The sequence below is a fragment of the Saccopteryx leptura genome, chromosome 1 (assembly GCF_036850995.1).
Source record: "Saccopteryx leptura isolate mSacLep1 chromosome 1, mSacLep1_pri_phased_curated, whole genome shotgun sequence".
Classification (NCBI taxonomy): Eukaryota; Metazoa; Chordata; class Mammalia; order Chiroptera; family Emballonuridae; genus Saccopteryx; species Saccopteryx leptura.
The window spans coordinates 296,214,127-296,237,047 of record NC_089503.1 but is presented as its reverse complement, the minus strand read 5'-3'; the positions used below and the strand labels follow the sequence as shown (position 1 = coordinate 296,237,047).

Sequence of the window (22,921 nt, the reverse complement as noted above, 5' to 3'; positions counted from 1 at the left end):
CCACATTAATCTGATAAAAAGTCAAGTAAACTTAAACAAAATCAGGATTATTTAGCCAGTGAATGAAATCAATTTAAGTTATATTTTGCATTTTCATTATAGATCCTAAAGAGTATTTATTCTTGAGTCTTTGTTTCATTTTTTGGTTTTAAAATAGGGGCAGACAAGTGTACTTTAAATCTTACACTTTTTATTTGTATATGTTCTTTATGTATTCTATATGTTCTTTAGTCAGTGATCAAAATTTGTGGTCATAATTTTGATAATTACATTAATGGTACTATTCCCTTGTTCATATAAGCCTTAGCCATTAGCTTTGAAGGTTAGCATTTATATCCTTATGACTCATATCAAACCTGCTTCCTAAAAAGTTCAAGACAGTACTTTACAATGAAAAATGAAGATTTTTTGGCCTCATTCTCCTTTTCCCCTGACATTTAGAAAAACATTTTTTTCTTTTAAAAAGCATATGTACCTACAGAAATCATATGAAAAACAAACCAACCAAACAACCCTTTGTGGCAGTTTCAAATATATTTTGCATTAAAAAAACAAAAAATTGGTTAACGTACACATTTACTAATATGGTAATAAATATGCTATTTGCAAAATCCAAAGGTATGTGTACTGTCTGCATATATATATACACACATATGTATATGTATGTATGTATATATATATATATATATATATATATATATATATATGGTGAGTACACCAATGTAGGTAGAAATAAAACTTTATTTCCAGAGACCAATATTTAAAACTTCTAGTTCTTAATCTACTTTTCAAATTTTTTCCAGTACCTACATCCTAGAAGATGAAACTGATTTTAAGTTCCTCAAAATTTCACCTTCTAGACTTTCAAGTTGAAAAAATATATATCTTCAGGCTATTTTTTAATAGCCTCCTTTCCCCCCTACTGTTGTGCTTTTCACTAGGAAAACGAGTCTTAATATAAGTGCATATGTCTGGTCTTTAACTATCTGGAAACTTCGCTGAGCCCTCAAGCAAAGACACTACACTTCCTCCTCAAGCTTAAGTAATCAGGCACTAAACACAGTTTTCAACACTGAACCGAAAAACCCGTACCATACCACGACCTTTCTGGTCTTTAAGGGCCAGTGGGCAGCTACTAAACTAGGCAATGGTTCTCCCCGGTTAGGGAAGTGAAGCAGCAGGAGGAAGAACCCGAGATAGACGTGTGGGACCTGCTAAAAAATGCGAACCCCAACGAGTACGAAAAGATCGCCTTCCAGTACGGCATCACCGACCTGCGCGGCATGCTCAAGAGGCTGAAGCGCATGCGCAGGGTGGAGAAGAAAAGCGCAGGTGAGCCCGCCGGGGGTGTGGCCGCGGTCCAGAGCCCGCGAAATGTGTAATGGTGAAACCCCTGTGGGTGGGTGATCCTTCCTCTGTCCCCTGGGTTTAGGGAGGGACAGGAAGGGGTGCGAGTTGCAGGAGTTACGCTTCTCTTGGTTACCTTTGTCTTCAAGTGGAATAGTTCACTGACCCGCACAGCACTGGTTACGCAGGTAGCAACAAGCTGCTGAAAGTTTAAGGTAACAGAAAAATTACATTGAAGTATGTACTACCCCGTTGTCAATGGCAATTTCTCAGTGGCCTCTTTCTCTAGCCTGCATATCTCCCTGGGATTCTTGACTCTGGGTTAGCCAGAATAGATTCGATGCCTCTTTGTTTTACCACCATATGTTTGCACCCATTTGATGGGGCGCAGGGAATTCACTTCCCACACCCAATAAAGTTATCAAAGTGTTTTTTGAAATAAAAATAGCTGTGCTGCTCCCTGGGGTATTAAAGTGGATGCAGTTCATTCTGAGTTTAAATACCGTTAAAAAAAAATACTTTAAGATGTTGAAATTTAAAATAAAAAAGAGATACATTTTAAATTGATCATTAGCTCTTCAAAGTTTCCTATACTTGATCATTGTCAGTTATGGTTTTATGACACATCAGGTTAACATATCAATCCTATTTTTCTTTATTATTTATTAGTGTTAATAGAATTTACAGAATCTCATCACCTCATTTCAAAACCTTCTTTGTTTCATTATCCCCAGCTTTAATAAATGTACTCTCAAAATAAATATACTGTTCACAAAAATTAGGAGATATTTCAAAGTGAATATGAAATGATAAAAAAAAAAGCATTTGATATTTTTTATTAAACAAGAACATCAGAAAAGCAAATGACAAGTCAAAGAAAGTTGTTTGATTATGCAAATGAGTTGCAAAACCAACTTTTATTTCACTGGTGAAAATGCACTATACAAAAGGCTGAAAGTACTGGAGTATCTGCACGTTCCTTGATCCCCTAATTTTTGTGAGCAGGTAATAATAATAAAAAAATCTGCCTTTTATTTCTAAACCTTGTGGTACACTGGTTGAGAAATGGCCCCAGAGAAATATAGAAGTGGTTTGTTTTTGTTTTATTTGCATGTCTCGACCCTTCTCAAACTGCACTATCCCAGACTCCTGAAGTTTTATTTCTGAGAGGTGTCTGAGACTGTAAGTCACATACTTGAGAATTCTAAAGTGTAGAGCCAGACAACAGCTCTTACCCCCCTCATCTGCCTTTCTTAATCTGATCACTTAGCTCTGAATTGATGTCTTGAGGTATGTGACAGATACCTTTTTTAAAGCTAGTGTTTATTTTATCTTGTTAAACTATGAGGACATGTTATATGAGTGATATAATAAAGTCGGAATGATGGAAATGCAAACATACAACTTCATGAGGCATTTCATAGTAAAATAGATATTTTACAAACTCTTTAAATGAAAATTATTATCTCTAAAATCATAAAAACTATGAAATTTTAAAAAGTTAACTACCTTTGTTTAGAACCTTCTAAAGACAATATTTTTAAAAACCACTATATTCTATATTATTTGATTTTTTTTTTTTTAATTCTGGCTTTCTAACTATATATGCAAAGGGTGTTTTAAACATGCCACTATTTGGGAAAGTATCCACAGTACAGAAATATCTAATAAGCCTATTTCAATTAGTCAAAGATATTCAATTTAATCTTATGAGTCATTAAATCTAGCTCATAAATTCTATGATTAAAAAAATCTGAGGCTAGAACACACAATACAATATACAGATGATGTATTATAGAATTGTATACCTGAAACCTGTATAATTTATTAACCCAAATAAATTCAATTAAAAAAACTATTTGTGACATAAAAGACATACAAAGGTAATACCAATAATTCTGACAGTAATTACGCTAGGAGGATAAGCATGCTCTTCAAGTTTAATTTCATTTAGGTGTTTTATATTATTATAAATTCCCTGAAAGGATTAGGACAATCTTCATTTTTATTTTTTGAAAGAGAGGAAGGGAAAGAGAGAGAGAGGGGGCATCAACTCATTGTTCCACATAGTTGTGCACCCATTGATTGCTTCTCAAACGTGCCCTGACTGGGACTTGAACCTGATTGGTGCAGGAACCTGTGACCTCCAGGTAGAGCAGGTGCCTTCACACTTGAACCAGTGACCTAAGCGCTTTGGGAGGGGCTCTTGCCCTCTGCCACCTGCTAGAGCTAAGACAATCATTTTTAAATCTTCAGAAATCCTTTTCTTATGTGTCTTCTAAAAAAATGTGGATTCTCTTTAAAATTTTAACCACTTTATTGTATATAAATCAACAGAGAATTCTAAAATATAAATGATAATTTGGAAGATTTCTAATTCTTCAAGTCTCAATTTTTCATTTTGTTTTAGGTTCTAATGTATGTATTGAATTAACTGTTTAAATTCATAGCATGTGTATATGCATATTAACATAGTTTTGCTTCTTCTCTCTATTAGCTTTTGCAAAAATTCTTGATCCTGCATATCAGATTGATAAAGGAGGCCGGGTAAGGTTTGTTGTGGAACTGGCAGACCCAAAATTGGAGGTGAAATGGTATAAAAATGGTCAAGAAATTCGACCCAGTACAAAGTAAGTGAGCTTTGCAAATAATCAGTGATAACTATATAAATCAAACAGTAGTTTGGCTTAATTTTTTATAAATAAAAGCCTGTTTTAGTTAAAACTTTGTCACACAGAGTCATATAAAGAGAGAATAAAATCTTTTTATGTATTTTAGAACCATTTAAAGTATAGCGCTATGTAAATTAAACCTTGTTTTTTATTTTAATTCTATACAGACTATTTCAGGTGATTCTAAATTATGGTTTTGTGTCACTTTAGGTTATATGTGATTATTTCAGAGATTACTAAACTTCTCTCAATTTAAAAAAAATAGGCGCAGTGGATAAAGCGTCAACCTGGAAACGCTGAGGTTGCCGGTTCAAAACCCTGGGCTTGCCTGGTCAAGGCACATATGGGAGTTGATGCTTCCTGCTCCTCTCCCCTTCTCTCTCTCACTCTCTCTCCCCTCACTATAATTAATAAATAAAAAAATAAAATAAAATAAAAAAATAAATAAAATAAAACTTTGAAAAATTTTGAAATATATGTTTGCTATATCAGCTAGGAATCACACTTCATAATGAGATAACTTTTGTTTTTCTAGAGTAGCATTTAATTCTGTTTTAATGTTGCTTGGTCCTCTCCCAAATAAAGGAGACAAACTAATCCCTGATGTCTGATGGTATCGCTGGCCTATTATACAACTGCTTTACAGATATTCTTCTCAGCCTGAGAGATTTTCAACTCCACCATATTTTTTTAAGTTAATAGGAGCCACATGCACATTTAGAAAAGACGTTAATCCTGAAAACCTGTCACTTCTGTAGTGCAATTAGGTGGCTTCCAATTTCCTAATGTGGTCATGCCTACAGAGTGACTTTGAGACGATAATGTTTGTACCTGGTAAAAATCTCTTGAAGGTGGCCTAAATTTAGCAAAAATGTAATTTTACTTGGTTATTTTTATTTAGAAAATGTTTAATGTTTTATTTTTAAAGTCTTCAATTTGACAATTTTCTAAATGATTTATGTTTGAAATACAGACCCTATATAAAAGAAAATAACAGAAATTAAATATTATGTGTAAGTACACATGTTAATTATATTATATATCATAAAGATAAACATTGATTTCATGTTTGATATTCATTAAACTGTGTAAGGTATGCTGCTTAAATGGCATATCAAAATTATATCCCTCTCTTTCAAGCATTACTGAATTATAAGCCAAATTTTCTGACAATAAAGAAAAGAATAAAATCAAGTTCATGACTCTGTTTATCTTTCCCCTGTTTAAAATAGGTACATCTTTGAACATAAAGGATGTGAAAGAATCATGTTTATCAATAACTGTCAACTAACAGATGATTCGGAGTATTACGTGACAGCTGGTGATGAGAAATGTTCCACTGAGCTCTTTGTGAGAGGTAAAGTGAAATCTCTTACTGTTGTCATCAAGAGCCAAAGGCTGTCCTTCTCCCAGGGATAAAAATTAAAATGAAATTGATGAGGTGAGCTCTTGAGCTCCAGAGGAGAGCTCATAGACTCCCTAGTCTGGACACTCCATTGGCTCTGCGCTGAAGCTTCTCTATGCTGGCAGTTAAAAGTGTATCCTGATTCATCTTCTGGTGTGTTAAAGACTAGAAAAGCCAAGGCGAGGAAAAAAATATACTGCTGAGTAAAAATACCTGGAAGTTTTGACTCAAGCAAGTGGTATTTTACAATATAATGATTCTAGTTATAGCTTGTGAAAACCCAGCGAAGCTTACAGACTAATCCTCATCTCCCACACTGAGCTGATCACAAATAGAGTTCTCTTGAAACCAGTTTCCTAATTAAAGGGGCATCAGTAGTTGGCACTGAGAGCTCTAAAGACTGTCATTGACTAAGACACTGTGGAAAGAGCCAAGGGTGTCAGTGAAGCCAGGCATCACTAAATTTATTTATTTATTTATTTATTTATTTATTTATTTATTTATTGTATAAGGCCCCTGATTAAGACAACTTTGCAGTCTCTATCATCTATCTGGCATCAGAATCAAAGAATTTTAGTCTTAAAGATTCTTCATCAGAAATGTCTAACACCTGGTATTTTATTTGCCCCATCCCAAAAATGATGTTTGATACATTTTGTCTGTTCTTTAGAATAATAATTTATTTGATTTGACCAGTTCTGAGAAAGCTGGGAGAATTTACCCAGGGTTGTCAGCTAGTATTTATTTTGCCAAGAAAAGTCATAAAGACCACCATCTAATTGTAGCTCTGTGATATGATGCTTTCTAATGGTTGATTTTTCATTTGTGAATAAACTTGGAGTTGTGAGGCAGGTTTTGGACAGTGAATGATCCTGATTCTCTCTCTTTTTTTTTTTTTTTTTCACGTTAGAGCCTCCAATTTTGGTGACTAAACAGCTGGAAGATACAAATGCTTACTGTGGGGAAAAAGTGGAATTAGAATGTGAGGTGTCTGAAGATGATGCTAATGTAAAATGGTAAATAACTTCTCTAAGGCTTGTTCATTTTAAATAGACACACACACAAAAAGTACCTTCATATATGGAGAACAGGAAATTGCTTTTACAGATGTGAAAAGAATCTCAATCTCATTCGCGTTGGTAGAAATGGTAACTAAAACCATACTAAGATTTTTTTTCCACCTATGAAACTGAAATGGCCTGGGAATCTATATTGGTAAGAATGTGGGGAAGTAGGCCTGACCTGTGGTGGCGCAGTGGATAAAGCATCAACCTGGAAATGCTGAGGTCGCCGGTTCGAAACCCTGGGCTTGCCTGGTCAAGGCACATGTGGGAGTTGATGCTTCCAGCTCCTCCCCCCTTCTCTCTCTCCTCTCTCTCCCTCTCTGTCTCTCTCTCTCCTCTCTCTCCTCTCTAAAAATGAATAAATAAAATAAATTAAAAAAAAAAAGAATGTGGGGAAGTAGTTACATACTAATAAGAAATGTATGGCTCCAGGTTGCCCAGGTCTGTTTAACCCCGAAGCCCACGGATGCCTTTCACCTGAACACCATGCTTTCTCTTGCTATGCCATACCTGGTAACTTACATGAAAAAATATACCTTTTTCTTCATTTTATTTCTTTTTGTTTTTTTTTGTTTGTTTGTTTGTTTTTTCTTTTCATTTTTCTGAAGCTGGAAACAGGGAGAGACAGTCAGACAGACTCCCGCATGTGCCGGACCGGGATCCACCCTGCACGCCCACCATGGGGCGACGCTCTGCCCACCAGGGGGCGATGCTCTGCCCATCCTGGGCATCGCCATGTTGCGACCAGAGCCACTCTAGCGCCTGAGGCAGCGGCCACAGAGCCATCCCCAGCGCCCGGGCCATCTTTGCTCCAATGGAGCCTTGGCTGCAGGAGGGGAAGAGAGAGACAGAGAGGAAAGCACGGCGGAGGGGTGGAGAAGCAAATGGGCGCTTCTCCTGTGTGCCCTGGCCGGGAATCGAACCCGGGTCCTCCGCACGCTAGGCCGACGCTCTACCGCTGAGCCAACCGGCCAGGGCCACTTCATTTTATTTCTAATCATTGTATTGTGATAGTACCTCAGAAAACTATTTTTAACCGAGAATCACTATTTCACTTTAAAAAATAAAAACCATTCTTTTTTGTCAGATAGGAAATGTTTTCTCAAGTTCTCTTTGAGTCTCCTCAAATTAAAGACTAAACAACGCAGAATCCAAAAATGAAATGCTTTGTTGAGGAGTCCAGTAAATTACATAGCTGGAGTCTGCAGGACCTGACACAGAGTAGATTGTTAATTCAAATCTAGAATCTTAACTCTCTTTAAAATGTATTAAAACGTTATTCTCACCAGTGGAATCAAAAGCCCAAACATGGATATTATCCACCATCAGTGTGTTCATCTGATTGAAACTGAGTGGGAAAAGAGGACTAATATTTTTTAATGTCGTTTTTCTGACAATATTTATAATATTAATTCATTAATAGATTAATTTATACATTCTTTAATTCAGTAAATAATTCTTGAGTGTCTGGTATCTGCCAGACACTCTGCAAGACACAGAAATATGGGGAAAACAAGACCAATAAGGTCCATCTCCTGAAGGGTCATTTATAAAAATATATATATATATATTTATATGATAATTTCTTCTAATCCAGGTTTAAGAATGGTGAGGAGATCATCCCTGGTCCAAAATCAAGATACAAAGTTAAAGTTGAGGGTAAAAAACACACTTTGATCATAGAAGGAGCGACCAAGGCCGACAGTGCAGAGTATTCTGTGATGACAACAGGAGGACAGTCATCCGCTAAACTGAGTGTTGGCTGTAAGTAAGACTTCCTTGGCTGTCTTCCATGTTCGCTTGCTAATGGTGTTGCATCCATTAATTCAGTTTTAGAGTTCTACTTGTGGCAATTTTAAATTTGTAAAATTAAATTCCATTCTAGCTGAATGTCTATGTCATCTCAACTGGGGCCTCTGAGAAAAGAATGGACGATTCAATTTAATATAGTAAAGCACCAGTATTGGGGAAAGAAGTATAAAAATCACCTGCCAGGAAGGCTACCCATGGTTAAGAAATATTTTAATCTCCCAGTCATATACATAAATGATAAAATACTTAAATATGATACAAATATTGATAATGTGTGCTTTATTCATAGATGAACTTGCTGTCTATTTATTAAACAAACATTCAACATCCTGCAATTACATTTGGGGTGAGAAGTTACTCAACATTGTAAGAGCTAATTTGCTAATATTCTTCAAAGGCATGAGGGAATTAATGTACTTCCCAAAATGCCCACTATTAGAAATTAGTTCTCAATGGCAAAGTCTGCCCTTTCAGTTAGCCATAAAAATTAAAGTAGCAAATCTCACAGGAAGATTGATAACACACACGGAGCAGAAATCCTGCTTCCTTAAGTTAAATTCACCTGAGCACTGAATTATTCAGAAGTAATTTCAGTACACTTTTATGTTTCATGGGATGGTGTCCATTTTAATTTAACCATAAGCAGATCCTTATCTGATATTTCTATCCATTTAAAGCAGTTCTGTTATAATGGAACATACTCATTTTTCTAAAAACCACTGTGCTATCCAAAGTCATGTAATAAAAACCAAAACGCTAGTAGAGAAAATGGAGTTGTGGGCACAACACTCAAAAATTTTGTCAGCAACACTTTAGAAAAAAAAGAACCTACAAAAGACATTAACACAATTTTATACATGTTAAATGGCTAATAGACAATACAATATATATGGCGCTTTACTTTTTAAAAGGCCTAAAATTTGTTTATAGAAGTGGTGTAGAAGTTTTGCAGCTTGTGAGCTATTGTGAAGAGGTGGTCAGAGGTTATTTAAAATTGGATGGATAGTGGTAATCTCAGCTGTGCATGGGTATGACTCATATTACACGAGTGAACTGAGGTAGTTGGTAGATGTTTGAGGTGTGGGTGTTTTGTGCAGTCCTACCTGCACAAAAATTTCATCTGGATGAAATTTTCTGGATTCACCTGATCTTTGTCATGAATGAAATTGTACGTAATCACACATGAAATTTGTGTTAAGTTCCAATTATCCCCTAATATATTGATTGCATTGGAACAATCTCATTTTCAAAATAAGCATTAATAGCAAAACTGACTGTACCATTGTGAAATGCCACCATCTTGGCCTGTCTGGATTTGGTTTGGCACTTATAACCACCTATTATTTCTGTAGTGAAGCCTCTGAAGATATTGACACCTCTAACTGATCTGACTGTACAACTTGGGAAAGAAATCTGCTTGAAATGTGAAATCTCTGAGAATGTAACAGGAAAATGGACTAAAAATGGGCTACCTGTTCAGGAGGGTGACCGTTTAAAGGTTGTACACAAAGGAAGGTAAGCAAGCTAGGTGATCCCTGAGTGACAGCCAGTCCCCATCTTCACGTCCTCTACTTCCTAAATTACATATATATTTAATTAATTAATTAACTAGTATTTAACTAGTATTTGTGTGTGTGTGTGTGTGTGTGTGTGTGTGAGAGAGAGAGAGAGAGAGAGAGAGAGAACAGACAGAAAAGAATCATCAAATTATAGTTGCAGCACTTGAGTTGTTCATTAATTGCTTTCGTATGTGCTTTGACTGGGGAGCTTCAGCTGAGCCAGTGACCCCTTGCTCAGGCCAGCGACCTCAGGGTTTGCCACCACCTGGTCAGGTCTAAATTACATATTTGGTAAGGATGTTTAAAGAGCAGTGATAGGGAAAGGATCTATTTCTGATTCATTGCTTCTAAACAGCAAGAGCATGTCATTTCCCTGTTGTACATCATGCCTAGCCTGTGATCCTGGATCTGTACCTTACAGTATGGTGCTTTGTCTAGTCAAAAACCACTGACTGATTTTTTTTGTGTGTGTGTGACAGAGAGAGAGACAGAAGGACAGATAGGGACAGACAGATGGGAAGGGAGAGAGATGAGAAGCATCAATTCTTTGTTGCGGCACCGTAGTTTCTCATTGCAGCTCCTTAGTTGTTCATTGATTGCTTTCTCATATGTGCCTTGACCAGGGGGCTAAAGCAGACTGAGTGAACCCTTGCTCGAGCCAGTGACCTTGGGCTCAAGCTGGTGATCCTTGCTCAAACCAGATGAGCCTGTGCTCAAGCTGGTGACCTCGGGGTTTTGAAACTGGGTCCTCTGCGTCTCAGTCCAACACTCTAACCACTGTGCCACCGACTGGTCAGGCTGACTGATTCTTTTTATCTAAACATGAGGTTAGAGAAATGGTACTGAATTCTAGTTGAGGAACTGGTCAAATTGGATTAACCATCTCTAACCAGTGTCACATGACCTTTCCACAATTATTTTGTTTTTAGAGTGGGCGTAATATTCTTGAATCTAGCAAAAATCTAACATATGAGCTCTCAAACTTGGATCCATGGATCCTAAAGAGACATTGAATAAACTTCAGGGACCCTCGTAAATCCTCCGAAATTATAAGCAAATTCTGTATATACAAATATATTTGTTTTTCTCCAGTGAGAAGATCCATAGTGTCCATCAGATTATCACTGGTTCATGACCTCAATAAGGTTAAGAATAATTACTTTTAGGTTTTGGTATATAAAGCCAAAGTCAAGGTTATTGTTACTAATTTCTTGAATCTTTAAGTATGGTATTAGTGAGATATTTTCTTTTAGCCTTTTAAATAATACTATGAGATAAAAAAAAAAAAGAATAAGAGACTCTTACCTAATAAGTAAGTTGTATTTGTAGAGATAATTTTATATAGTCTAAAATTAATATTTACTATGGGTCAATAAAATGGATAATTAAGATTTCACATTATTCTCTCTCTCCAGTTAATCAAGTTAAGCAAGTTAATCAGATAAAAGCCAGGTGTCTCCTCAGATTTAGTCTAAACTAAATCTTTGCAAAATCTTAGAAATATGTTTCTCTCATTTCCTTAGAATCCACAAATTAGTGATAGACAGTGCTCTCATTGAGGATGAAGGTGATTATGTATTCACACCAGATGCCTACACTGTTACTTTGCCTGCCAAAGTTCATGTTATTGGTGAGTAGATAAAAGAAATCTTTGCAGAATTCTGTTCTTTTATTTTTGTTTTTGCTTACTTTGAAATTGTAACATATTCAAAACTATGTGATGTTTAAAGAAAAAATACATACACTGTTCTTAATCACTAATCATAATAGCTGATTTTGTATTATTTTTGTTTTCTTAATATATTTTAAGTTTAGTGGTTATACTTGTTTCCCAATTTCATAAATGGTTCTCATTTCTCTTGTTTCTTATTGTTTGGTAATGGTCAATTTTAAACATCTGTCTACTATCACTTTGACTCATGTTTAATTGACTGAAGTCATCCATGATAGCTAACTTCAAAGGGGAAGTCCTATTTAGTGCCAGTGAAAAGCTGAAGTATTTTCCTCTAAGATCAGTAACAAGACAAGGATGTCCCCTCTTGCCACTTCTGTTCAACATAGTACTGGAAGTCCAGTTTATCCTAGGGCAAGTTACTAAATTTCTCTGTATAGCAATTCCTCAAATTCTTCAATGCTTTGGAAAAAAGTGTTGTTTTACAATCTTCAGCTTTATGGTTTACAGTAATACCGTGTCTTAATCTCTCAAAAAATGACAGTGAGTTCCGTAGGTCAGGAGTCCGGGATAGCATGGCTAGGTCCTCTGCTCAGAATATCACAAGGTTGAAGTTAAGGTATAAGCTGAGCTAAATTCTTGTGTGAGGGGATCTGGGAAAAAGCCAAATTCTTAGAGCAGGCAGAATTCACCTTGCTGTGGTAGGCCTGTGGTTCTGTTCCAGCGAGAGGTTTTAGAGGCTTCTCATATTCCTTGCCATGGAGCCTTCTTCATCTCTCATTCAAAAACAGCAGTTCCATTCTTTCTCATGCTTTGTATCTCTGACTTCATCTTCTGTGCCATAATAGTTGATTCTTAAGAAATCTTACAAGGAAATAGTTTTTCAAGGTGCCGTGTACCATCTACATGAACTCCTCTTACATTCTTTTTGACCAGATAAAATACTGGTTACTACCAATGTTTAGCACTAGCTGAGTACTAGCCCAGGTATTCACATGGGAATGACTGATAACAAAGGCCATGTTTAATATTCCAGATCCTCCTAAAATCAACCTGGATGGTCTTGATGCTGACAATACAGTGACAGTAATTGCAGGAAGCAAGCTTCGTCTTGAGATTCCCATCAGTGGAGAACCTCCTCCTAAAGTCATTTGGAGCCGAGCAGATAAGGTTTGTTCTAAGCATGTGCGCGTGCGCACACACTGCCCACCCTACTCCCTGCCTTCCATTAGTCAGATGAAAGAATAAGGCAAATCAATGTACAGAGGTTCAGCAACAATGTAATTCCTTTGATAAAAAAGATCACTGATTTTCAGGTAAATGTAATAATCATTCATTTTCTTTTCATATTTTTGACTAGCTACTATATTACCAAGCATGCTTTTATGTGCAGTGAACAAGATTCCATCTTTCATTCTAATGAATGTCAGGGAATAGGTAGAAGAGAATTAATTATTAAGTAAATAGATGGACAAAATAGAGGCAAAATTATTTTGCACAGTAAGAAGAGCTGTAAAGATAAAAAAAAAATAGGCTAATATGATTAGCAAGTGACTGTGTGGTAAATGACGACAGCCTCTCTGAATGTTAACAAGGAACCAACTATGTGAAGATCATTGGAGAGAACTTTCCAGCTAAAGTCAATGCAAGTGCAAAGGACAAGGGGAGAGAATGAGCTAGATGTTTTGGAAGAAAAAGAAGAAAGCCAGTGTAGGTGGGGTGGAATGAGGAAGAGAATAATAAGGTTGGAGTAGTAGACTATTGCCAACTCATATGTGACCCTATGGCTTCCATATAAACATTTTACAAGAAGCAGAGTTATTCCACATGATTCTATAAAAATGGATACATGTCATTATTGATTTGTCAAAACCCATATAATATACAACATCTAGAGAAAATCCTAACCTAATGTAAACTATGGACTTTAAGTGGTAATAATGTTAATGGCCCTGGCCAGTTGGCTGAGCAGTAGAGCATCGGCCCGTCATGTGGACACGACAACTATGGAACAACTCAAGCAGTCAAGTGCAACAGAAGTCCCAAAAGAGGGGACCAGAAAAACATTAAAAAAAAATAATGGCCAAAGCAGGATAAATGGTGATGGAAGAAGACTTCACTTGGGGTGGCAAACACACAGCGCAGTATATAGATGGTGTATTACAGAGGTATATACCTGAAATCTATATAATTTTATTAACCAATATTACCTCAATAAATCCAATTAAAAATAAAACATTTTTAAAAGATATAATGTCCAAAATAGTTCCAAATTTGATGATAAAACTATAAATACAAGAAATTAAATAAAAACCAAGCACAAGGAGCATTGAGAAAATGACACTAAGACCCATCATAATTAAATTGCTCTAACCTTGTGAGCATGAAAAAAAATCTTAAAGTAGACAGAGAAAAAAGTCACATTTAATATATAGGAACAAAGGCAAGAATGACATCAGATTTCTCTGGAAGCAAGGCAAGTGAAAATACAATGAAACAACATCTTTAAAGAAAAAAATACCTGTCAACCTAGAATTCTATACTTAGCACAATACTTTTCAGATATATAAAATCTGAAAATTATCACCAGCAGACAAGCCCTACAAGAAATACTAAAGTAAGTCCTTAGGTTAGAAGGAAAATGGTATCAGTTGAAACATTTCACAAGAGAACAAAGAACACCAGAAATGGTAACTACATAGATAAACATATATGAGGTTTTCAAAATATTTAAACCCCTTAAAAAGCTAATTGACTAAAAAATAATAACAGTGCACTGTGTGGCTTATGCCATAAATGTAAGTAAAATTTGTGATAATAAAAACATAAGGTAAAGGGAGAAATGGAAGTAAGGATCAGGAGGGGTGAAATGGAAAGTATGCTATTGTAAGTTTCTTTTGTTTGCTCTACGTGAAGTATTATAATGTCATACAAAGGTAAGCCATGAAAAGTTAAGGATGTATACTATAAATTCTAAATGAGCCACTATAATAAAAAATAATTTATAATTAATAAGCCAACAAATGACATAAAATGCAATCACAAAAACAGAAGGCAGAAAAAGAACAAAAAAACAGGACAAATAGGAAACAAATAGCAAGATATAGAATTGCAAAGAGAAATATGTAAATTAGAGATTTCAATACTCTTCTTTCAATAGTTCATAGAACAAGAAGACAGACAATCATTAAGGACATAGAAGATTTGAAGAATACTATCAACCATCTTGATATAATTGACACTTATAGAACACTCCATTGAACAAGCAGAACGGGCATTATTTTAATATCCACATGGGAAATTTACCAAGATAGACTATAAAACAGTCTCAATAAATGTTAAAGGATTCAAGTTGTGAAAGGTATGTTATCTGGCCACATAGAATTAATTAAAAATCAATAACAGAAAGATATCTGGATAATTCCCAAATATTTGAAAACTAAGTAATATTTTTCTAAACAACTCATGGATTAAAGAAGTAATCACAAGAAAATTAGAAAATATTATGAACATACCACTATCAGAATTTGTGAAATTCTGCTAAATCAGCACTGAATAATCTTATATTTATTTAAAAAAAATGGAATTTGTAGTTTAAAACTTGTCAGGAAGACAATCCGAAGTCCAGATGGCTTTTCTAGAGAGTTGTACCAAGCATTTAATAAATAAGTAATACCAATTCTACACAAACTCTCCCAGAAAATTGGAAAAGAGAGAATGAGAGTATTTCTCAACTCACTCTTGAAGGCCAGTATTATTCTTATAGCAAAATCAAAAAAAGACATTACAAGAACAGAACTCTACAAACCAGTTATCACTCATGAACATAGATAAAAAAGTTCTAAAAAAAATTTAGTAAATGGAGTCCAATGATATATAAAAGAAATAATACATCATGACAAAGTAGGGTTTATCCCAAGAATGGAAAGTTTGGTTTAACATTTGAAAATAAATTAATATAATTTACTATGTTGTAAACTAATAGGGTAAAGGTATGATCATCTCAATAGACATTTAACAAAATCCAACATCCTTTTCTAACATCTCTTAGCAAACTAGGAACTGAAAGAAACTTCCTCAACATGGTAAAAGACATATATAAAAACCCTACAGTCATCATCCTACTAAATATTGAAAGATTGAAAGTTCTGCTCCTAAGATCAGGAACAAAAAAGAGATGTCTACTCTCACCACTTCTCTTCAACACTGTACTAGAGGTTCTAGCCAGGGCAATCAGGCAAGAGAAAGAAATAAAAGGCATCCATACTGGAAAGAAGAAATAGAACTGTATTTATTTTTAATTGACATAATCATAGACATAGAAAAATCCAATATACCATACAAAAAATCCACTAGAACAAATGGTCTTATTTCTAATATCAAAAAGCTGAAAACAATTAAAATGTCCATCAACAAGTGAATGAATAAACAATTTTTTTGTGTGAAAGAGACAGAGAGAGAGACAAAGAGAGGAACATATAGGGACAGACAGGAAGGGAGAGAGATGAGAAGCATCAATTCTTCGTTGCAGCACCTTAGTTGTCCATTGATTGTTTTCTCGTATGTGCCTTGACTTGGGGACTACAGCAGAGCAAGTAATCCCTTGTTCAAGCCAGCAACCTTTGGGCATATGCCAGTGACCATGGGGTCATGTCTGTGATCCCACACTCAAGCCAATGACCCACACTCAAGCCGGAAACCTCGGGGTTTCAAATCTGGGTCCTCTGCATCCCAGTTCAATGCTCTATCCACTGTGCCAGGCTGAATAAACAATTTATAGGATATTCACACAGTGGAATACTAGACAGCAATAAAAAATAATAAATTACTAATATATGCTACAATGTGGATAAATCTCAAAATAATTATGCTAAGTGAAAGAAGCTAGACAAACAAGTATTTTTATTTATTTATATTTTGGAGTACCATTATTTTTAGTAGAATTTATTTGGTGACACTGGTTAACAAAATTATACTGGTTTCAGGCACACAATTCTACTACATCTCTTCTGAACACTGTATTAGGTATTCAATCACCAAGTCAAGTGTCCATCCACCACCATTTATGCCCTTTATAGCCCTTCTTTACCGTCTCCTACCCACTGGCAAGCACCACACTCTTGTCCATGTTCATGAGTTTTTTTTCCTCCTTCTCTGTCTTATTTTGCTCAATTCCTCCACCACCCTCACCCAGCAACCCCCATAGCTGTCAGCCTACCCTCTATGAGTCTGCCTCTATTTTGCTTGTTAGTTCATTTTGCTCAGTAAAGTCTACATATGAGTGAAATCATATGGTATATATCTTTCTCTGACTGCTTATTTCACTTAGCATAACACTCTCCAGGTCCATCCATGTGGTTGCAAAAGGTAAAATTTCCATCTTTTTATAGCTGAGTAGTATTCCATTGAGCAAATGTACCACAACTTTTTACCCACTCATCTACTCATGGACACTTGGGCTGCTTCCAAATCTTGGCTATTGTAAATAATGCTGCAGTGAACATAAGGATGCATATGTTCTTTCAAATTAGTGTTTTGTGTTTCTTTGGGTAAATTTCCAGAAGTGGTGGTTTTATTTTTAATTTTTTGATGTAACTCCATACTGCTTTATACAGTGGCTGTACCAATCTGTATTCCCTCCAACAGTGCACGAAGCTTCCCTTTTCTTCAAAATGCCAAATGCTGGCAAGGGTGTGGAACAATTAACCTTTTATATATCTATCACTTATGGAAATGCAAAATATTATGTCCACTTTGGAAAATAGTTTGGTAGCTTTTCATAAAGTTAAATAGACACTTACCATTCAACTCTACAATGTTATTCCTATGTATTACCCAAGAGAAATGAAGACATATGTCCACAGATAATTGTCAAATCATGGAAACAATGCAGAAGTCCAGTTGTACAAACATACAGTTTGTACATACATAAGCCAACTGCACATGAACTATACAATGGAATACTACTCAGCAGTAAAAGAGAATGTACTAATATATCTGCAACAATATGGAGGAATCTAAAGAGCATCACACTATAAAAAGACAGATTCAAAAGGCTATATACACTGTTCGATTCCATTTACGTGAAATTCTGAAAAAGGGAAAACTCTAGGGAGAGATAACAGACCAGCGATTTCCAAGGAGCATGGGGACACTGTTGGAGGTGACGGAAATATCTGTATCTTGATTGTGGTGGTGGTTACACAATCACAGAAATTTTTCAAAATTCACAGAACTGTAGATCTAAAAAGTGTAAATTTTACTCTGTGTAAATTATAGCACAACCAAACAAAGTGAAGTTTAGAAAACTGAAGAGAATGTAACACCACCCTAAATATATTTCTTTTCACATAAAAAAAACAAAACAAAACTTTTTTTATAATTTTATGATTAGAATTTGGCTAATATGATAAAGTTTTGTTCTATTATAAAATAGAAAAATTATAAAAACTATTTCAGGCATTCTTACTGTTATCACAATTATTTGTTATTGAAAATTTATGAGTTCTAGTCTACAGACAAAAAGTAAAGAATTAACAATAGCTAGTGGCAAATTACTTAGATTAACTACAGTTACCTGGATTGTCTCTGTTTTGCCTCTTTGTATAGTATATTGACTGTTCATTGTTGTATAGAAGATAAAACCTGGGAATCAGAAAGATGTAATGTTACTTTAAATTCTAGTGTAAGAAAAAAAAAGAAGGAAAGAATTGGAGAAGAAGAATGAAAAGAAGTAGGGGGAGGAGGAAAAAAAGAAAATATCATGGAAGGTTCAATCTCACTGCCTTTACTTTGGGAAAGAGATGGCCATTCTTCCATGTCCTATTGGAAAGGAAAAATTGATACTTAATAACTTGTATGAAATACTGGCATTGCAGCTTTCAAACCTTATCAATATTTAAAAAATTTTAAAGACATCTAAGGAAATGAAAAAAATCATTGTTTAGTTTCTGAAATGAATTTAACTATTTCTAATTTCATATGCAAAGAGATTCCTCTCCTGGAATAACAGTCTGAATTCATATGTTTAGTCTTCCAACTTTTTCTTTGGTGAGTTAATGATTGGGGGCTTTGGAATCAAATCCCAGTTCTACCACTTCTTAGCCGTATGGCCATGGGCCACAGTTTTCACGTATGTAAAATAGGCTAAAACCTTTGTCCTTAGAGTTGATGGAGGATTAAACTAGGAATGTGTGTTTTGGGCGTTAGTACCGGGTCCAGCTGAAGTTATAAGGCACTCTGGAAGAGTCCCTGTTGTTGTATAGGCATGCATATTTTCGTTCTTTCCTCCTTAGGCCATTATGGAGGGCAGTGGCCGCATAAAAGCAGAATCGTACCCTGACAGCAGCACTCTGATTATTGATACAGCTGAAAGGGAAGATTCTGGTGTTTACAACATAAATCTGAAAAATGAAGCTGGAGAAGCACATGCAAGCATCAAGATTAAAGTTGTGGGTAAGTCCACTGGATCAATGAACTTCTAAAATCAAGTCGACATGTCCAGATCATGAGTACTGTCAGCTCTTGATTCTCTCAACGTTTCTGGATAGGCAACAAAGTGAAACATATGTAGTATAGCTATATTTTATAAATCGCTGTCTTTCTTTTTCTACCTCTGCCACTTTTCTTTTCTTTTCTTTCTCTTTTTCTTTACATTCTCTTTTTTGTTGCATGGAGGACATACTGCAGTAATGAGTAGCTGAGGCAGCCATTCTGGGTGCTAGTCATTAGCTGTTCACTGCCATGTTCTCTTTCAGTGCCCTCTGAAGTTGCTGAAACACAATGGCTAATAATTCCCCACATCACAATCATTGTAGAGTAACAAGGTCTGTCTTCGTCCTTAGATGACTATCTAAGTGTGTTTTTTCTAAGCCTGAAACCAAGTGAAATGAGGTTAGCAGTTTATTGGTGATCCAAGGTCACATGAACTCTTCATCTCATTTTAGTTGTCCCTTAAACATATTTCAAAGTGACCAAAAACTAAGGTCACTTTAACAGGCACCGAGCTATATTTACAAGACATGGTAACTTGCTATTTTTGGTTTGGATTTCTACCAGTCAACATCTTACATCTTCCAACTAATGTAAAATCCACAAGAGTTAGTCCTTGATTTAGTTCTACTGGAGGTTCACTTTTTAATTATAATACAAACAAACCAACCAACCAACAAACAAAAATGTACACCAAGGTTTCAGATTAAATCCCAAGTCAGGGAACATACAAGAATCAACCAATGAATGCATAAGTAAGTGGAACAACAAATTGATCTCTTTCTCAATCTCTCTTTCTTTCTCCTGTTTCCTCTTTCTCCCTAAAATCTATTTAAAACCATTTTTTTTTTAGCATTTAGTTTTTTAGTTGCTGTTTTCAAGAACAAGAGTTGGGTTCCATATGGGACTTGTTACCTAATATTGTTACACGACTTTAAAGGATTTTTATTTGGCTTACCTTCTCTTATTTCATACAAAGCATGAGTTTTTGTCTAAATTAGTGACTAAGTGCATTTCAGTAAACATGCAAAAGTACTCAGAAATGACACTGCTCCTTTGATTATCACCAAAAATTTATATTTTCTAATTAACAATTTTTCTTTGCAAGCATGCTGTCTCTTATTTTACTCTATTTCTGTTTGTTTGCTATAGACATCCCTGATCCTCCAGTGGCCCCGAATGTGTCAGATGTGGGGGACGATTGGTGCATAATGAACTGGGAGCCTCCTGCATATGATGGAGGATCCCCAATCTTAGGTAAGAGCCTGTTGGTCTGCCCATGGAATTGCCACTGGAGTTGTCCTCTATGCACATTAGGATGGGGTACACTAAAAATAGGGCATTTAGAAGAAAATTTACTATACTGTCTTTACATATCCATTCAAAGTGAAACACTATATTTTGGGATGCTCTGTAAGTACTTGAGATTTTAATAGTTCTGAGGAATATTATCTGATTCTTGTTCTTTTTCTTTTGGTTGACATTATATTCAACATATTGAATTATATGGAAACATTCTGACTCTAAACCGTTATAGTCAATAAATATCTAGTTCTGTAGAATTATGTCTATGGAGAAACTTTTTAAAAATACTTAGAAGACTTTGCTTTTTCTATGGAACAAAGGCTTTTTTCTACTCACTAAATATGAAACTCACAAAACTGGTCATTTCCTTCTTTATACGTATATTACCAGGATTCAGAGCTAAATCTATTGCTCAACTATATCAACTATGTATATAGCCCTGTCTGACTAAGTGGCAGTGTATATAAGTTGGTATGACCTATGTATCTGTGATCTATTTTTCTATTTTCTTCTTAGTATTATTTTACTTTTTTCTAGTTTTGTTATTTTTATTTTTTTCCTATGATGATATTCCCTGTATACTCTCTCAAACAACTGATGAAACAAGGTAGTTTAAAAATACATACATACATACTCTTTAACTTAAAGTGCTGAGAATACTGGAAAATTTAAGAAGTTCTAATACCTGACAAAGTATAATTTTGAGACCAAGGAAAAAACTTGAGTTTCTATTTTGTATTACTTGCAGGATACTTTATTGAGAGGAAAAAGAAACAAAGCTCCAGATGGATGAGGCTGAATTTTGAGCTCTGCAAGGAAACAACTTTTGAACCCAAAAAAATGATTGAAGGCGTGGCCTATGAGGTCCGTATCTTTGCTGTCAATGCCATCGGCATCTCCAAGCCCAGTATGCCCTCCAAGCCATTTGTTCCTTTGGGTGAGTCAGGAGAGATGTGTCTTTGTCTTAGGAATCATTTACCAAATTATGACTGCTTCCTTCTGACCTCCCGTGGAGCAGACTGGGAGCTTCTGAGAGTGGTGGGTGAGCAGGAAATTGGAGGTGGTTAGGACTAATTTTCTGCCTCAGAAATTGGTGGAGTTCAATGTCTTCACAATGTTGGCCCTGGAATTCATTACCAGAATTCCAGTGACAGCTGTGGGTGGCTCCAGTTTCCCATTCCCACTGAGAACACGTTGCTGAACTCACTGACACATGACCGCTCCCCATTTGTCCTTCTGAAGGTATAACCCAGCACCTTGTTGTAAACACTGTCACTGAAACAGATTGAGATCTATTCAACAAAGCACACTTGAAAACTAGTCTTTGCTTTAAAATGACATCTTAAATGGTATCTAATAAACTGAAAAAGTCAGTTCAACAAGGACAAAGAAACAGAAGAGGTCTTCACTACTTTACGGTGGTGAAGTCTTTTTTTTTTAATAGAAACAAGAATTTGTACTTTAAAACTAGAGAGTTATGGGAAATATTCTCTAGGCCATTAGATCCCAGACTTTGACTTTTCCCAATTTCCTTGGGCTTCCCAGCCTCCCCCATCAACTTCCCAAATTGGAGGGACTGTTGGGCAGCATTTAAAAATATTTCCATGTCTAGCAGATCTTTGCTGTATACGCAGCTTATGCTCATGGAGTTGTCATTGAATTTTATTAAGATGTGGGTCTTTGTGTATATTTTTTATTGGTATCTTAGTTCATTTTATTACCATTCCTTGTGCCATAACTCTGTAGTTAATAATTTTTCCCCTTGTCTTTTTTTTTAATCTTTGTAGCTGTAACCAGCCCTCCTACGCTTCTGGCTGTTGACTCTGTAACCGACACCACTGTCACAATGAAGTGGCGGCCCCCGGATCAGATTGGTGCAGCAGGTTTAGATGGCTATGTGCTAGAGTATTGCTTTGAAGGAAGTAAGTACAACTCATGGTTAAAATGAATACCACCATCACTAGGTGAGATAAACTCCCCCTTTCTTTTGTTACTCTCTCTTGGGAACTCATCTCCTTCCTACTGAAAGTGACAACAAGCCAAAGGTCATCCTTCTAAGATGCGTGAAAACTTGGCCCTTCTTTGATACTTGAGGTTAACAAATTGAGATCCGAGAAATATCCTAGCTAGGCTGCCCGACTGGACAGCACAATTGGTCTAAAACATAGGAGGAAGGAGATGCTGTCAGTATTTCAGAGACTTCCAATTCTTGAACTGTGGAATTACACCAATGCAAAATAAAAGTCTAGTTAGGATGAAGCAAGTTGGAAATTCCAAACCCTATATACTGAGCAGAGGTCAGCAATCAAAAGAGCTGCCTCTTTCAGGGGAGTAAAGAGCAACCAAACGTTTGGTTATCAGTGGTCATCCCTGCCTTCTTAAAGGGGGAGGGGGAACTAAGGACAACTTTTCAGCATTTAAAGAAGCCACATTCAATGCCATATGGAGTAAGACATGGGTCCCACATGTGGCAGTAACTCCTCTTAGGACTTGGGTACATAAAAATGTAGTCACTTAAATTTAGGAGCAGAACAGAAAGAGGAAAACAACTGCTGATTAAAAAAAAATAGAAAAAGAGAAAATGGCCCAAGAAA

General features: G+C 35.7%; 1 protein-coding gene across 12 annotated transcripts in view; it reads left to right on the top strand.

The window, feature by feature from the left end:
* MYBPC1 (myosin binding protein C1) overlaps positions 1-22,921 on the top strand; it is an 89,436-nt gene that overhangs the window by 41,070 nt on the left and 25,445 nt on the right. For all 12 annotated transcript variants that reach the window (XM_066356760.1, XM_066356771.1, XM_066356729.1 and 9 more), the window contains 12 exons: positions 1,166-1,332; positions 3,845-3,977; positions 5,252-5,376; positions 6,335-6,440; positions 8,086-8,252; positions 9,653-9,815; positions 11,383-11,489; positions 12,568-12,701; positions 18,827-18,986; positions 20,175-20,279; positions 21,076-21,264; positions 22,115-22,249. In XM_066356760.1, coding sequence (XP_066212857.1) covers positions 1,166-1,332; positions 3,845-3,977; positions 5,252-5,376; positions 6,335-6,440; positions 8,086-8,252; positions 9,653-9,815; positions 11,383-11,489; positions 12,568-12,701; positions 18,827-18,986; positions 20,175-20,279; positions 21,076-21,264; positions 22,115-22,249 — 1,691 coding nt within the window. The remainder of the gene's footprint in view (positions 1-1,165; positions 1,333-3,844; positions 3,978-5,251; positions 5,377-6,334; positions 6,441-8,085; positions 8,253-9,652; positions 9,816-11,382; positions 11,490-12,567; positions 12,702-18,826; positions 18,987-20,174; positions 20,280-21,075; positions 21,265-22,114; positions 22,250-22,921) is intronic.